Source organism: Ctenopharyngodon idella, chromosome 15 (assembly GCF_019924925.1).
Source record: "Ctenopharyngodon idella isolate HZGC_01 chromosome 15, HZGC01, whole genome shotgun sequence".
In the NCBI taxonomy this organism is placed as follows: domain Eukaryota; kingdom Metazoa; phylum Chordata; class Actinopteri; order Cypriniformes; family Xenocyprididae; genus Ctenopharyngodon; species Ctenopharyngodon idella.
The window spans coordinates 10,991,053-11,010,103 of record NC_067234.1 but is presented as its reverse complement, the minus strand read 5'-3'; the positions used below and the strand labels follow the sequence as shown (position 1 = coordinate 11,010,103).

Here is a 19,051-nt window from a genome sequence, read left to right as displayed (position 1 = left end):
ACGGCCGATCTTGGACCTGCAAGTTCTGAATTGGAACCTCCACAAGCTACCGTTCAAGATGCTCACGCAGAACGCAAACACAGGGACTTGGTGCTCAGTCACCTCAGCCAGCTGGGTCTTCAGGTCAACTGAGAAAAGAGCAAACTCTTCCCTGTGCAGAGGATCTCTTTTCTCGGTATGGAGTTGGATTCAGGTCAAACAGACAGCACGCCTCACAGAGGAACGTGCTCAGTCGGTGTTGAACTGCTTGAATAAGTTCAAAGGCAGGACTGCGGTCCCACTGAAATTCTTTCAGAGGCTCCTGCGGAATATGGCAGCGGCAGTAACCCCACTCGGTTTGCTTCATATGAGACCGCTTCAGCATTGGCTTCACGGCCGAGTCCCAAGATGGGCGTGGCAATGCAGCACGTATCGAGTGGCAATCACTTTGGAATGCCACCAAGCCTTCAGCCCGTGGTCAGACCCCTTGTTTCTTCGGGCAGGAGTGCCCCTTAAGCAGGTGTCCCGGCATTCTGTGGTGTTCACAGATGCCTCTGCCACTGGCTGGGGTGCCATGTACAATGGGCATGCAGTGTCAGGGGTGTGGACGGGTCCTCAACTGCATTGGCACGTCAACTGGCTCGAGTTGCTAGCAGTACATTTTGCCCTGAGCCGCCTGAAAGGGCCGTTACAGGGCAAGCATGTGCTGGTCCGTATGGACAACACTGCGACCGTTGCGTACATCACCCGTCAAGGTTGTCGCATGTCGCAACTCGCCATCTCCTCCTTGGAGTCAGAAGCATCTAAGGTCGCTTCGCACCATTCATGTTCCTGGGGTGCTCAACCATGTGGTCAACGAGCTCTCATGAGCTGACCTGCCGGGAGAGTGGCGACTCCACCCCCAGGTGGTAGGGATTTCTATTCGTCGATCTGTCCGACGTACGTCGAACGTGACCGACTGAATGGGAACGTCTCGGTTACAAAGGTAACTCTCGTTCCCTGAAGGAGGGAATGGAGACGTACGTCCTGTCACCATAGTCGCTGGATCCCACTGATGCTGCCGCCTAACCTGTTCGGCTCCGAAGTGAAAACCTGAAGATGCAACGCACCTGCTGCTCATTATATACCCGCGCTGCGAGGCGAGCAGCTGCTGCATATGATTGCATGCCAATGTGCATTGGCTCGTTTTAGTTACACTCAAAGCAGATTGGCCTCTCTAGCAAGATTCCTATTTGTCGGTCTGTCCGATGTACGTCCTCCTTCAGGGAACGAGGGTTACCTTTGTACCCGAGATGTTTTTTTTTTTTCAAAAACAAGCTGAAACATCGACTTATCTGACCACAGCACACATTTCCAATGTCTTTTAGACCATCTTTGCATTTCTTGATGCAGCGTCAGACTGTTAAGTGACAAATGTTTTCCAAAGTACTCCTGAGTCCATGTGGCTATATTTGACACAGTAGCATGGCGGTTCCTAATGAAATGCCATCCGAGGGCTCAAAGGTCATGCAAATTAAACTAAGGTGTCCTACCTTGCCTCATACAGACTAAGATTTCTCTTGATTCCCTGAATATTTTTACAATATTATGTATGGTAGATGGAGAAAGATACAAATTCTGAGAAATGTGATTTTTGAATTGTTTGACAATTCTCTCATGACAGACTGAGAACCTCTTTTACACCCAAACATGATACCCTCACCTATTACCAATTCACCTGCTAATTATGGACTGTTTAAAAACAGTTTAACTTGGATATTATATAATCTTTTATTATTATCTCTTTTACACCACAGGAACACCGGTTAGATCCACCGCCTCCTCCTGCAACATAGAAAAAACAGAGCCAGAAGACGAAGCAGCACCCAGACAAAACTTATGACAAAAAGAGCTCCACGTTAACACAGAATTCTCTGACCAACTCACATGGGGATTGTGCTTAACCAGCCATGGGTACCCCAATACAATGGCGGTGCTAGGAGACTTAAGGAGGTAGAACACAATCTTCTCATGGTGATTGCCTGAGATGACTAGGCTTACAGGGTCAGTAACATGGGTTATTTGGGCCAAAATGGAGCCATTAAGTCCCCTAGCTGTGATGGGTTTCTTGAGAGGGGAGGTAGGAATTCTCCAACGAGCCACCAAATCAGCATCCATAAAGTCACCCTCCGCACCAGAATCAACTAAGACAGAGCAACGTCTCGAGTAGGGGCCCCAACCGACTGTGGCAGGAAGAAGTGTGCGTGAAGAGGGGGAACAAGACAAGGGGGTAACGCTCACCAGTACTTCCCCAACTACTGGCGAGCCCTGGCTTTTAACGGACACTGAGCTGCATAATGTCCTGGTTTGCCGCAATAAAGACAGAGTCCCTGGGATATGCAGCGTTGTCTTTCCTCAGCTGCCAGACGCATCCGCCCCACCTGCATGGGCTCCGGCTCTGGATGAGGCTCAGGACCAAAGTTTATTAGGGAAACAGATCAAGGAGTAACAAAATAGCAGCAAGAGCTAGACTGGATAATGTCCACAGTCAATGACAGCCAGTAGCAAGACACAGTCCATGGAACTTAAATGCCCAGCCAAGAACAGTCTGCAGCTCAGGAGGTCAAGGATGATGGCAAACGAGACGGGGAGCAATGGGCAGAGATGGCAGGTCGAGCGGGGAAGTCAAAAGAATCGGGAAGATGAGCACAATCCAGCAGCCAGAGAAACAGGGAGACTGGAGAGAAAAATAAAAAAGTAAAAGAAAAACTAAACTGACTGATCTGAAGGCAAAAACCACGAGAAAAAAAAATAAAAAATAAAATAAAAATAAGTAACCATAAAAAACTGTTATACCAAGGGGAAAAAAGAAAAGAAAAAGAAATTAAATCAAGTTGGTTAAAACTAAAAATCAAAATAAAACTAGAAATCAAACAGAGCTCTAATCACTGCAAAAAACAACATAGTAATAACTTGAGGCACAAAAAAAAAATTCAAACTGAAGAAAATAAAGCTTGACTAGAAAACTAGGAACAGCACAAAAAACAAGACGTGAACAACAAGACGCATTAACACGATCTGGCACGGAACAAAAAACACAAAGGGAATGTAAAGGGAAGCTAATGAGGAGTAACATGTGAGATTAATATGTGAGACTTTACACCAGCCCATGAACATTCTGATTTCATGTTTGTCATCTCTGTGTTTGGAACAGCTGGCTTTTTCTCAAGAGTTCTGACAGACTTGCTTTTGATACACACTCAATCTCTCGTGAAGCATGTGTCTTACAGTCTTATGTCATTTTCACGTATGCAGCAAATGAAAATACAATATTAATGTTAATAGCATTTGACAGATTTGCTGCGATAAGTAAACCTTTGCAGTATCACAATATAATTATGCCAAGATTTCTAACTGTTTTAATAGTTATAATCTTGACTTATCCAATGATTTCTCTTGGTACTTCTGCTATTTTGACTTCCAGACTGACATTGTGTGGTAACAAATTGTTTAAGGTATACTGCCATAACTTTGAAATGGTTAAACTGTCTTGTGCAAACACTGCTGTTAATAATGTCATGGGCTTTTTTATATTGATCACAACTGTAATCATCCCATTAAGTTTAATGTTATATTCTTATGTAAAAATTATTATCATTTGTCGAAGAAGTTCAGCACAGTTCAAGAGCAAAGCGTATCAAACTTGTATTCCACACATTGTGATCCTTTTGAATTTTTCAATTGCCATTATTTCTGAGGTCACTTTGAGTCAGGTTGTGACTTTACAACTTCCTATATGGCTGTCAGTTTTACTTTCACTTAAATTTCTTGTTATACCACCCATCCTAAACCCTCGTTTATGCTGTAAACTTGCCCAATATTCGTAAAAAAATTATCTGTCTTATAAATGGATCCAGGTAAATTATTTATCTAGCATAATAAAGGGGTAACGCTTCACAATAAGGGTACATGAATAATCAATACCTGAATTAATACTTAATTCGACATGAACTAATGATTATTGAAAGCATGAACTAATCATGAACCGATGAAGAGCTATCCTTAACTACAGTTGGAGTCGTCATGGATTTATGCATGAATAACAGCAGCCTTAACTACATGTTAGTACGTTTGATAGTTAATGCATTAATTAAAATTTGACTAAACCAAATCAATCAGCCTCTTTAAGAAGGAATAAGAAGTTCTCTGACTTTGAAACAAATTTAAATTTAATATTATCATAGTTTGAACTTTTGACTGCAGTTTTGTCATAAACAAATGGTCTGGATGGCACAGGATTAGTTGATCCTCCTCATCAAACGTAGAGAATACTAAAAATAATAACTGACCTTAAAAGGTATTTATCTGTTTTGTGGTGTTCTATTTCCCTTCAAACTCACCCTACTACTACTAAATAAGAAATAAAAATTCAAACCCCAAAGAACATTTGTGGAACAGTTGCCAAAAAAAAATGGCCAAACTGGAATCATGGTCAGAGAGTTTGCTGGGTATCAGTAGAGTTCACTCTCCATCCAGACGCAGGCTGTGATGATACTGTACCTCCATTCTCTGACTTCTTGAAAAGCCACACAACATCTTTCAACTGGCCTGAATACTAGTTGTGTTAGTACATGTGTATCTGATAGCAAGTTTATGATAAATCATGAGCTGAACTTGGCAAGTATTTAACAGTGAATTAATTATGATTGGGCCCCCTCTAGTAAAGTCATGACAAAATAATGCATTAACAAGGCATGAGCTGATGTTCGTGTATGGGTAGCTAATCATGAGTTAGTAATGATGTGCCCCTCAATGTCATGACACGATGATGCACTAATAAATCATTAAATAAAATATGATTAAATAATCACTAAGAGTGCCATTCTTATTCTTTTACACCACCAGTACAAAAAAACAAAGATAAAGGTAATTAATTAATCGCTTGTGTCCGATGTTGTGGAGAGCGTTACACAAAACACATTACCATTCTGATACACTGACTTGTGGATGAGACCGTATACTTGCTTTTCCTCTGAATCAATCAAATCTGGTTCAAACATATATGGCTGAATTAAACCAGTATTTCCACTTGCCGTTGTGCAGAGTTTACTAGAGTTGGCCAAGTGAATCTCTGATCTGGTGTGAATGAGTGGAGGCGGGGCTAATTTGCATATTCATCCACTTATACTAAATGAAGCAATAGTTACATTCAAGCTATTTTAAGGCATGCATTTTATAAAAAAAAAAAAAAAAAAAAAAAAATGTAAATATCTAATTTTAGTTTTAAGGGATAAGATTATTGACTACGGGGGACTTTAATTGCTTTGATGCCTTGTTTGGTGGATGCATAACCGACACACTGTGAGGATAATAAAAGATTAGTTAGATTAGCTTACTCCTTATTTCAAAAACAACTTGTTTAACACAAAATACTTCTTGATTCACAAAAATATTCATTTTTTCAATATGGGCCACAAGAGAAATATTAAGAAAATAAATTTGATTCATCTCTCATCATCTCCAAGTGTAACACACTGGTTGTGTAAAAACAGGAAGATGAAGATGAGCGCAAACAGGCAGTCTTTAATAATCCAAACAGGTTAAATCCAACATATAGGCAAACTATCCAACACAACCATAGTAGAAACGAGACCAGACAAAGACACAAACATAACTAAACTTAAATAGTGAGAGGATAATGAGATAATTAATTAGGCACAGCTGAAACTAATGAGTGTTCATGACAACAAACTAAAGGACAGAAACGCTGCCAATGGTGATAAAATCTAACGATCATTTAGCTCGTATCGCATCAAACCGTGCAAATTATTATTGTTATACTTTCTCAAATTGTTAGTTAACAACATAAGCATTGCGTGACTGTATATTTAGTGTGTACTAGCATTACCTGTAGATTTCAATTTCTGTAGGCACTCTGCAGTCCGAAGTCTTTTGCTTTTTGACCATGCTCGAATCTTCAGTTGTCACTGAAGATTGTCATTTGGACCTTTCTGGATTACAATCTGCCATCAAAATGATAAATTTAATTATTGCAGCTGCTGTGAGAAAAGGCTATAAATTATCTGCTACCAGCAACTTCCTATATGCAGGGACTCCTTTCTTTCTGTTTACAGACGTGATGCAAAATCCACCAGTATCGATTATAAAACATTATTACAAGCTTACTGTTGTCACATTATACTCTTTCATGTTCAGTGCAGTCTCAAAATTCTGGTAATACCATACCATGGACAGTAGATTCTTGTCCTATTTAGTGCCCAAACTCTGAAACAGTCTTCCTAACATTGTTTGGGAAGCAGACACACTCTGTCAGTTTAAATCTAGATTAAAGGCCTATTTCTTTAACCTAGCATACACAACACAGTATTACAATTAGTATTACAATCCCTTAAAGGATTAGTTCACTTTCATATTAAAATTTCCTGATAATTTACTCACCCCCCATGTCATCCAAAATGTCCATGTCCTTCTTTCTTCAGTCAAAAAGAAATTAAGGTTTTTGATGAAAACATTCCAGGATTATTCTCCTTATAGCGGACTTCAATAGACCCCAAACAGGCTTTAAACGATACCAGTCATTTTCTCAAAATAAAAAAAATATATAAAAAAAATGTATATGCTTTATACAGTGTATATGCCATGTATATGAAACTTTCTCCTCCTTTCTAAAGCGCTTTCGCTCTTGTGGCGTCTGTCGTTGCTATGCAAACATGAACTGCGCTCAGCAAGATGACGAGGAAGTATCATCAAAGGATTAATTGATTTCTAGCCCTTGCATTAGCTTTACTAGATATATGGAGATGAGAAATAAAACCTGGCTGATCTTTTGATGTTGTCACGGAAAGTCCGAAGCTGATCGTTTGGTTCTAGTCACATGACATGCGCTTGAGGCATTCTGAAAAGCATATAGGCGCACCTGGAAACATTTGAAATGAAAAACATTTGAAATAACATGCCTACATTTGAAATAACGAACTGTGAACTCAGCCGTGAGTCCTAAAGCACCAGATACAGCTTAGCAATAGCAGCGTCTCACACTCAGGTACAAAAACAGTTACAGCCTACTGGTTTATAGCCTAAATATGGCAAGAATAAAAAGGTAAAAACATTATTCTTGAAGTATTTGCTCTTTTTTTCTCTCCATAAAAAAAATATTGGAATCGAGAATTGATAAGAACCAGATTCGATAAGCAGAACCGGAATTGGAATAGTTAAAATTAAAACGATAACTAACCCTAATCCTGACCCAGATCCTCAGCGAAGAACACAAAAACCAGACCTGACCCCTATGACCAGCTACAACTCTTCCTCCAACCAAATGCCAGCATGATGTATCCGAATTTTCAAGCAGAAGCAGCTGGATGAAATATTCTGAATGATAACAATCCACAATCTGACTGCAGCCATGTCCGTTTATTTGGCCACACTGTAAACCCAAACAGTGACATTAACCAAATTAAATTAGTTTATTTTACTCACATATTATTGAAAGTTCATTGTACTTAACAGAAAAAAGTTAAGTTAACTCAATAACTGATTACTGCCTGGTTTCACAGACAAGGATTTAGCCTAGTCCCTAACTAAAATGCATGCTTGAGCTATTTTACCCGAAAGCAACTTGCAGTGGCATATCTTAAAATATGTCAGCGCCATTGTTTTGTCTCAAGATGCACACAAGCAGAGTTTGAAATTAACACCCACCAACTCACTAAATGCGGGTTCAAATTCACTGTGGCCGGTAAGGCATATCAACACACTAGCCAATTTGGTGGGTTATGATTCATCAATTCGAACACATTGTTTTCTATGATCACACGCACACCAGCGGCGCTCAACTAAGACTCTGGCTGTGCAAAATCATGACTTCCCCTACAGGATTGTGTATTGTGCATTTTTCAGTAACGGGTTTGTTTTTGTGGCTTAAGTAAATATTCTTCATCATATACATGCTTTCTCTTTCCATTTGCTCTGTTTTTTCAAATACCATAATTCAAACTCATATCCGCAACTTTGTTCCTACTTGAAGTGAATTTTGCCTGTATTGTGATTAGATTCACTGTTTTGGACTGCCACCTCATGGCAATCATTAGAGAAGTCACAGAGAATTTTGTTTTTATTTCCATTTTATTTTATTTGAATGGTATCCGCAAGCAGTGATTGACTGTTGTGAAGCTGAAAGCAATACAATGATTCTGAAATTTGATTTAGGTTTATTTCTGATATTTTTGTTTCGGCTAGTAGAAGTTACATCAAGTAAAATAACAATAAAAATGAAAATAATTCAAAACTTGTCAGTTTGAACAGATGTCAATCCATGGAGCAAGTGTATATGTATGTGTGCGAAGAAAATAGTCCTCTGTATCCAAATGTATCCAGTGTGCGCAAATGTCTGTGGTGTAAATGTTCAGTAGTGCAACAATCAGTACTGTGCAACATTGAGGTAAGTGATGAGAAATACCAATAAGGCTGAAATGAATTCCACTTGTGAGAGCAGATAAGGCACGGATCACTTCACTCTTCTTTTCATCTCTTTTAGGGTTCTCAAACTGTGAGGCTCGCCATCTCAGGATCACAGCTTATTCCAGACTTTCACAGAAAACCTGACCTGTTCATACAAACAGCGCCATAAACATCATAGGCAATTAATATGACTTTTAAACGCAACATATCTTACATACAGTGACTCAACTGGGTGAAAAATACAATTTGAGCACTTTTGTCACTCAATACATAACCAATCATTTACATAAGTGATAACACTCTGCTGATAAGCATTTTTTTTTTTTTTTTTAGCTCTTCAGAATTATAATGCATAGGCTACAGTTACAATAATACACATACCAACTAGACAAATAAATGCATATAAACTCACATAAAACACTTAAACGTGAATGTAACTCATTAACACTTAATTTCAGAGAACTGAACATTATATTATTTTGAAACTCACCAAATCCGGGGGATTTCAACACAATTACTAAACCACATCGGATTCTACAGGGCCCACAATCGGCAATCATCCACTTCAGTATCGTCAATCATTGCACTAAAATGACCCAAATAAGTTTTATACAAGAGTTATAACATCATACAACATATTATTTATGCATATTAAACAAGGATGATTGTTATATTTGCCTTTTAATCCGCTTTGATAACATCCGCGATCTGCGAAGCGCGTGCTCTCTGTGCAATTATTTCGTCTCATCTCTGTCACGTGATTTACAGCGCCCATCATATAACAAAACATCACGTTTGCATTTATATATTTAACTTTTTTTTCTTCGTTCATAGCACAGCAGAACAACTTTAATAACACATTATATTACTCTTTTTTGGTATTTTAAGTGGAAATCTAATTATTATATATAATATATAATTATTTTATATATATTTTTTTTTTCTGATCAGCTCAATTCTGACCTGTGTTACAGATGTGTTAGTGTGTAATCTTCTGTTATGTTTGGATTCAAAGGCGTTTCTGTTATGCTACAGTTTTAAAGGTTACCAAAATTTGAAGACTATGGATATGGCATGTTGAGGACATGCAAATGTAGTGATGTCTCTTTGCTAGTTACATTATAGTATAAGATGCAAGTGTGCTATTGTTAGCTATAGCTATAGCAGCTATTTGCAAAATATTTGAGTTAATGATATTTATGCAATCAAATTTGAGTTAGCTTTGTCAATATTTCAAAGAAATTGCAATTAAAATGTTTGTGTAGTACAAAAAAAAATTGCTTTACATTAAAAGGAAACAAATACATAAGAATAAAAATGGAATGCATAATAAATAAAGATAAGAATTAAAAAAACAGAATAAAAAAACAGAACTGAATCAACATTGAACTGACTCAAAGTGAATAACAGCACTATTGTCTTTTTTTAAAGCTGCTTTACAAAATAATTAAATTCTGTTTGCATCTGTTTTCCTGTTTATCACTGTAAAGCTGCTTTGAAAAAAAAAAAAGTATATTGTGAAAATCGCTATATAAAGATGACTTTTAAAAATAATTTTATTTTTGGGTGGACTATACCTTTAAGCGTCAAATTTATCATGAATTTCTGCATAAATCTAGATAAATCCAAAATGTTTTTGTAGCACGTCCTGATTTTAAGTTAGTGTAAATATATTTTGTTGATCCTGGAACAACATTCCTGCCTGAAAATTGAATCCTAACCATATCCCTACCCCTAAACCTACCCCTACCCCTACCCATAACCTATCCCTAAAATCAGAGGGAAATGATAGGTGAATAACACTGATGTAGAAGCACCTAACCTTGGCTGTAAGCATAAACTTGACATAAACTGTAACTTTGTTCTCAAATCTGATTGGTTGATTGGAATGTTGTCCCAGGATCAAAGGTGCACCTGAAATCAGGTTCTGCGTTTTTGTACGTTATGAAGCAACTGTATCCCATGTTGTTATTTGTGTATATATATATATATATATATATATATATATACACATTTATATACACAGTTGCAAGAAAAAGTATGTGAATGACTTGCAGAATCTGTGAAAATGTGAATAATTTTGACAAAATAAGAGAGATCATACAAAATGCATGTTATTTTTTATTTAGGAGTAAGATATTTTACATAAAATATGTTTACATATAATCCACAAAGCAAAAAATAGCTGAAGTTATTAAAATAACTAAGTTCAAAAGTTTGTGAACCATTGATTCTTAATTCTGTGTGTCATTACCTGGATGATCTACGACTGATTTTTTGTTTTGTGATGGTTGTTCAAAAGTCCCTTGTTTGTTCTGAGCAGTTAAACTGAGCTCTGTTCTTCAGAAAAATCCTCCAGGTCCTGCAGATTCTTCAGTTTTCAAGCATTATTTGCATATTTGAACCCTTTACAGCAGTGACTGAATGATTTTGAGATCTGTCTTTTCACACTGAGGACAATTGAAAGACTCAAACACAACTATTTAAAAAGGTTCAAACATTCACTGATGCTCTGGAAGGAAACACGGTGCATTAAGAGCCGGGGGGTGAAAACTTTTTGAATTCGAAGATCAAGGTAAATTGTACTTATTTGTCTTCTGGGAAACATGCAAGTATCTTCTGTTGCTTCCGAAGGGCAGTATAAATGAAAAAAAAAAAAAAAAAAAGATATTTAAACGAAATAAGAAAAATTTGGACATCTTCATCCTGTTCAAAAGTTTTCACCCCCCGACTCATACTGCATCGTGTTTCCTTCTAGAGCATCAGTGATTGTTTGAACCTTTTTTAATAGTTGTGTTTGAGTCCCTCAGTTGTCCTCAGTGTGAAAAGACGGATCTCAAAATCATTCAGTCACTACTGTAAAGGGTTCAAATTTGCAAAAAATGCTAGAAAACTGAAGAATCTGCAGGACCTGGAGGAATTTTCTGAAGAACAGAGCTCAGTTTAACTGCTCAGAACAAACAAGGGACTCTTGAACAACCATCACAAAACAAAAAAACAGTCGTAGATCATCCAGGTAACCACACACAGTATTAAGAATCAATGGTTCACATACTTTTGAATGGGCTAATTTTAATAAATTTTAATAAATTTAATAATAAATATGTAAACATCTTTTATGTAGAATATCTTACTCAGGACAGTACTAAATAAAAAATAACATGCATTTTGTATGATCTCTCTTATTTTGTCAAAATTGTTCACATTTTCACAGATTCTGCAAGTGGTTCACGTACTTTTTCTTGCAACTGTATATATATATTTTTTTAATCAGCAGCTGTAAGGTATGTTAATAGTAAAGGGTTAGTTCACCCAAAAATGAAAATTATGTCATTAATTACTCACCCTTGTGTCGTTCCACATCTGTAAGACCTTCGGAAGATCTTCGGGACACAAATTAAGATCTTTTTAATGAAGTCTGAGAAGTTTCTGTCCCTCCATAGAGATCCAATGCAACTACCACTCCAAGGTCCAGAAAGGTAGGAATGGCATCATTAAAGTACTCCATGTGACCCCCGTGGCTTAAACTCAGGTTTATGAAGTGATGTTGTGCTTTGTTTGTGCAAAAAAAAAAAAAACATAATTTACCACTTTATTCATGTAGTTAGTCATGTAAGTGGTTAAATATACTTGCACCTCGGCTCAGAATGCTTTTATGACTCAACATTAATGTAAACACAGCCCACTGTGAACACCCTTGTAATTCTCTTCAACCTTTTCGAACTTTATGAATGATTGTTTTAGGTTTAAGTAGTGAGTGTAAAGGAACTGGAAGCAAGCAGAGTGCAAGTGTTTTTAAAGCATGTAGTGCCATCTGCTGTTAAAAACTAAGCTCTGAATAAATTTGAGAGAGAATCGTGATACATTTGGAAAATATCAGAATCGACTCAGATTTTTTGTATCGCGAATCGATGTATTGTCCCAGCCCAAGTAAATTGATTTGTGCGCTGTAGTCACTTTAGTAAGGAAAGGCTTGCTTACAGTTCAAAAGTAATAATAATAACTTAATACATAATAAATTAGTAAGTATATAATTTGGTTCTAACACAGAATTTATATTGCATTTATGTATCAGTTAATGTGGGGCCTAATATATTAGCAAAAAAATTATTGAAAACTTTAAATGGACAAATGCTACATGCAGTTCTACCTATGAGCATAGATAGACATAATTTTAACATAAGAGAAAAGCAGCCTTTAGAGAGCTTGTTAAAACTGTTTTCAATGTTTGTGGTCAAAGCAATTAGCATGAGACCAGTGCCCATATATAGCAAACCAAATCAAACGTTTATGGAACACAATGGGAAACATAGAAACGGAGAACATGGTAAGATTTCAACTGTGAATTTTCAACAGAAACAGTGCATGCTGCTGTTAGAGGACATTTCCTTTGTGCAGCTGAGCAAACCTCATGTAAAAATGTATAACAAACTTGGATAATGTTATAAATTATGTGGTGGGTTTTCTCATTTTCAGAATTCATGACAGTTTAAATTAATACAGCTTTTGTATTATTATTATTATTATTATTATTATTATTATTACTAACTACTGCATAATAATTGCATATCATTCCAGATGCAGTCACCGCTGGAGAATGAGTCCAGTGTCTTAATATTTACACTCTCTGGACTAAATGAAACACTGGAAAACAGATTTGTGTTTTTTTCCCTCACTGCACTGTTTTATCCCCTAATGGTGTTGTGCAATGTAGTTGTTATTTTCACTATAATCTCACAAAATACGCTTCATGAGCCAATGTATGTTTTTATATGCAATTTGTGCATAAATGCACTTTATGGCACTGCTGGATTCTACCCTAAATTCATGTATGATTTGTTAGCAGAGGATCACATTATTTCTTATGTTGGATGTATGATTCAGATATTTGTCATTTATTCATCTGTTTTATGTGACCTTTCAACATTAACAGTTATGGCATATGACAGATATGTGGCAATATGTAGACCACTGGAGTATCATTCAATAATGACCAATCAGAGGGTCCTTGAATGTATCCTTTTCTGCTGGCTGACTCCATTTTTTTGTATGTTTGTTTTAATTGTATTAACAACTAGACTCACTTTATGTGGCTCTACCATTGAAAAGTTATATTGTGAGATTTGGGCAGTTGCAAAACTGTCATGTTTTTCTACAACAGTAAATAATGTGTTTGGGTACATTGTTATTTTTGCATACTTTGGACATGCAGTATTGATATATTGCTCATATATTCAGTTGATTAGAAAGTGCCTAAAGTCAATAGAGGTCAGGCAAAAATTCATGCAAACATGTGTGCCACATCTGTTTTCATTGTTCATTGTGGCTATTGCATTGTTTTTTGATGTACTGTACAGTCGTTATGGCTCAAAGAATGTGCCTCAAGGTGTGCGTAATTTCATGGCCATGGAATTCCTACTTATACCACCCATTTTGAACCCATTTATTTATGGACTAAATCTGACAACAATACGGCAGGAAGTTTTGAGGCTTTTTTTCAAGAAACAAGTGGGAATATCTGAGTAAATATTTAGTCAAAAGATCATATGCCTTTCTTGTCTGTGACCCTTATAATCTCAGAATCAGAATGAGCTTTTTCCACCAAGTGTGTGCAAACACACAAGGATTTTTCCGTGGTTTTTCAGGAGCTCTTGGTACATACATACATACAGATATGACACGAGAACAGAAAGAACATTTAAAATAAGGTTAAGGGGAAAAAAACAATAATAATTATGTGGTATACATCTGGAACAGAAGACTTATGTACAGATTTGTGCATTGTGTACTGTAAGTACAGCTGTATAAATAGTTGGTTTAAATTGTTGTGCCTATATGTTCTAGTGGACAGAGATCTGTAACGTCTGCCTGAGGGAAGAAGTACAAACAGGTTGTGTCCAGGGTGACACAATATCTTCTTCTATCTGATATGCTGGCTCACCCAGACCAAATCTAAAGCAAATTGTTCCTGTTAAGAAGTAGGAAATAAGCCACAGTAGGTTATGTGTAAAAGTGATTTTTCTGCCAAGTAATATTTTATATAGTTTGTAGCAACTTTGCTTATTAATATGGAATTAATTTAATGTGCAGCCACAGGTACAGTAGTAGCATATATATATATATATATATATATATATATATATTGTAGGCATATTATGTATTTGTGCTTGGATTCAACTGTTTTATTTGTGATAATGCAATGCCAAATTGCCAAATTGTGCAGACACAATTTTTGGCCATGATGTCATACAAAGAAATTATGAACACATGTAAAGACAAAAGAGAACATGAAATATTAATAACCGATTATGTTGTAGTCAATGTATGATTTTTCCTGTGAGCTTTTTGTTTTTCTATGCATTTTTTTGCATAGTAGAATAAAATCTCTTACTGTAGAAATAATTTCTAATTTTTATTTGGCAAATATTTTTGTCACATAAATACCTTAAAGTTTAGTATTTAGTCTTCCTACATATTTAAAATATTAAAAAAAAAAAAAAAAATATATATATATATATATATATATATAAAATATTTTCTTCATATATTGACGGTTTAATCAAACTTGTAATTAACAAATAAAAGAGCAGAACAAAGACAGAGCAAAGAACAAAGGAAACACTTTATGGTGTGTTAATAAAATATGTACATTTGTACACAAACACAATACACAATGGTACAGTATACTTTAAATAGTGCATAACATGTATACTATTAGATGTATTAGAGGGCTGTGTAGAGTTATACCCATATTCAATAGCCACGTTTCCAATGTCAGTGCAAAAACGAGCGTGCTAGTGTGTGTCAGGGCCAGTCACGTTTCAACTGTCCCTTCCGGGGCTTGATTGGACTATTCATGGTTTCCTCTGGGCCAACAGGCAGGGGTTTTTGGTCCGCTGAATACCTTGGTCCAAAGCAGGCCAACTGGGGCTTCAGGAGTGGTCATGAACAAAGGTGGAGTTTCTCAGAAGAGGATCAAAGCCACTGCTCATTTCTAATGTTATATCAGGCTACCAGCTAACATAAACATTTCAGACATTTTTCAGCTCAAAACTCACTTTCAGAAACCAGCGAGTGTCTGAAATAACTTCAGATTGTTATCTGATGTGGATTCTGATCACTGTATGAGCCTGAAATATATTATATGCAATGCTAAACACTACTTATGCTAACCGTTGCAATAATAAATACAGATATGATTATGGAAAATACCAGAGAATGCTTGACGAACTTAGACAAATCATGTATAATTATAATTGTGTATTTTTTTGATTTCATGTTTCATCTGTCTCTCCCCTGTGCTTTTGTTGAGACCAGACTTCTGCATTTGCATGTGTCATATACTCAGGTTATCTCATATGACTCATAAACTTCTGTTTTCTGTCCACGAGCTCCCTCTGTTTCTCTGGGTGAGAGGATAACAGTATAGTGAGATGGAAGATATTGCTCAAAGAAAATCTTTCTAAAGAAGTCAAAGTCAAAAGTCTTTAATTAATAATCCATATAGTGTAACAAAGATGAAGGCAGGCAAAGCAACAACCATTAAACATAGATGAGACTGGAAACACAGGAACTTAAATACAAGAGACAAACAAAGGTAATTAATAACACACATCTGAACAGAATGACAAATCAAAGCATGTAACCATAGTAATTAATAACGAAACTCAGGAAGGAAAAGTTGTTTTGTGCATTCCTGTGATCACAAATAAATGGAAGCAGGCACGACTGAATAAGTATGAGTGTTCTCTTTTTATGTGAGATAATGATAAATACCAGTTTGATTCGCAATGACTGATGTGCACTTGTAAATATTTTTTTTTTTGTAAATCATTGGTCAGATATAGATGCTGGAGTCTTAAAGGGTTAGTTCACTTTAAAATGAAAATAACCCCATGATTTACTCACCCTCAAGCCATCCTAGGTGTATATGAATTTCTTCTTTCAGACGAATGCAATCAGATTTATATTAATAATCACCTTGATGCTCCTAAGCTTTATAATGGCAGTGCATGGATACTACCTGTTTGAAACAATAAAAAAAAGCATCCATCCATCCATCATAAACGTACTCCACACGGCTCTGGGGGTGTAATAAAGCCCTTCTGAAGCGAAACGTTGCATTTGTGTAAGAAAAATATCCACATTTAACACATTATAAAGTTAAAATTAGCTTCCGCCAGACCGCCTTGTTATTTTTGGTAAGGATCACACCGACACAAGCAGTAGCATCAACTTATCGTATCTTTTTACTTAGTCTCTCCGTTATCAGACCCCAGTAAATGAACCCATACATAGTCAGGCATAACAGAATGCTTTCTGCATAATCAAACTCTATGCATCACTGAACACTAACTCCATGCATTATCAAAACAACACTTGTGAGAGAACAAACATCCCCCCCCCCCTCCTACAGGTTTTCAAACATGAAATGTTGACACAAAGTTCTGTAAGTGCCCCGGGCGTGAACAAGTGCGAACAGGCCGTGGAGAAACACGGGAATGGGGCAGGGCAGCCTGTGGTGGGCAGGCACAAATCTCAGCCGGCAGGTTGATAGGCATGTCTGGAGCCCATGCGGGAGCTATCTGAGGTGTCAGCTGAAGAGCTGGGGTGTCCTCCCAAGCTGGGGGTGTGTCTGGAGATGTCACACCTGTTGTATGTGCCGGAGGCGGCACTTTGCGGAGGTGGCTTGCATGCCACCGTGTGCCGTCACTGAGCAAGAAGGTGACTGGGCCCAGCTGGTGAGTAACTTGGAGAGGGGAAGACCAATACAAAGCAAGTTTGTGGTCTCTGTGGGGCCTGCGAACCCTGACCCAATCTGCAGCCTGTATGTCAGGGACCTTAGCGTGTGCTGAGAGATTGAATTTCTGCTTCATCCGCCTCTGCTGGTGAGCAACAGAGGCCCTGACCCTCGGTAGTGGTCCCTGAGGTAGTGTGGGGCTGAGCCTTTCGAGGGGAAGGTGGAGCTCATGGCCAAGCATGAGGAAAGCTAGTTTGCTACATATTGTTGCACAGACTCACTGGGCAGCTGGCGTCTTTGGCGGAACAGAAAACGGCGCAAAAGCGCACTCTGTGGGGGCGCAAAGTGTGTGTTGAGTAGTTCTACGGCTGTGTCATAATTGTGGTGCCCGACTCGAGCATTCCCAGCACACACTGTCCCTCAGCTCCCAAACAATGCAGTAACAGTGCCTTTTTGCGGGCTGCACACACGTCAGTCAGCCCCGCTGCCAAGATGAAAGTCTCGAAGGACTGTAACCAGTGAGTCCAGGGAATTGGAGGCTCACCAGGTAGAGCGAGGAAAGGAGCAGGAGGTGATAGTACGATATCAGCCATCCTTGTCATCAAATGTTACATTTGGAAAGGATCACACCGACACAAGCAGTAGCATCAACTTATCATATCTTTTTACTTAGTCTCTCCATTATCAGACCCCGGTAAATGAACCCTTACATAGTTAGGCATAACAGAATGCTTTCCGCACAATCAAACTCTATGCGTCACTGAACACTAACTCCATGCATTATCAAAACAACACTTGTGAGAGAACACAACACGCCTTCCGTATTCAACTTACGAAAAAGTTTGTTAAAAGTAAGTTGAATATGGAAGGCATAGGACATAGCGTAAGTGTTTTGAACTGCGAGAGGCATTACACTATCTTCCCAAGTTGAATACGGAAGGCGGAAGCTAGATATTTTACTTTATAACTTTGTAAATATGGATTTTTTTCTTACACAAACACTTCGCTTCAGAAGGCATTTATTTACCCCCCAGAGCCGTGTGGAGTATCAGTGTGATTATTAATATAACTCCGATTGTATTTGTCATATACACCTAGGATGGCTTGAGGGTGACTAAATCATGGGGCAATTTTCATTTTAAATGGTCTTTACTTAAGACCTGAGGTGTGAGCTGACTCCACTCACCAAACAGGTTTGCCATGTGGCTTGAAGCCACAAAGGACACAAAATGGACACACAATTGACAAAACTGAGCAAATCTTTCTCCATTTCTATTTACAGAACTGTATATAATTAATGAATGCTGTTTATGTACATACAAAATATGCAAACTTACCTATTAAGGTATACATGAATGCATAGGTAAAAGTTCAATATAACTCAATGATGTTTGGTCTTTATGTTTTCAGCACGATGCCTAGGTTAATCTGAAATTGGTTTGGAAAGTGAATTATGCATAGAAAAAACCTTAAAGACATTGTTTACCTTATTTCTTCTAGAGAAACTACAGTTTATTTTTCCATTAGATTAACTTATAACTGCCATAGTAACATCCAACTCATTTACTTGCACTTATCAATCTTTTTGCACTTTATCCATTCAGTAGTTGTTAGTTACTATTGTCTATCCTTTTGTTAATAAAATCCTTTATTACACTTGTGTCTTCCTTGTGTTGATAATACAGTAAGAGGCACTACAAGTTAACAATATCTCACAAATCCTTCAGATTGGTCAGATGATGAACTTCCTCCAATTTATATAATTGTAATTCAGTCAACAATCTTCCATGATTGAGATTCCTTGGCTGGTGTGCTTCTGTGCTTCATTAGATTCCTTCCTCCTGAAGCACAGAGAAGGCCCTTATTCTGTGT

The 19,051-nt window shown here is 37.4% G+C and overlaps 1 protein-coding gene and 1 pseudogene across 1 annotated transcript; both read left to right on the top strand.

The window, feature by feature from the left end:
- Positions 1–2,077: 2,077 nt before the first annotated feature.
- Positions 2,078–3,879, top strand: LOC127495516 (olfactory receptor 51I2-like; annotated as a pseudogene).
- Positions 3,880–13,017: 9,138 nt separating this feature from the next.
- On the top strand, positions 13,018–13,965 carry LOC127495639 (olfactory receptor 6N1-like). Its single transcript, XM_051862585.1, has one exon. It carries the CDS (start codon positions 13,018–13,020, stop codon positions 13,963–13,965), a length of 948 nt encoding a protein of 315 aa, XP_051718545.1.
- Positions 13,966–19,051: the final 5,086 nt, after the last annotated feature.

Excerpts from the sequence above, each read along its gene's own strand:
- LOC127495639 (XM_051862585.1), top strand. The coding sequence starts at position 13,018 with ATGCAGTCACCGCTGGAGAATGAGTCCAGTGTCTTAATATTTACACTC.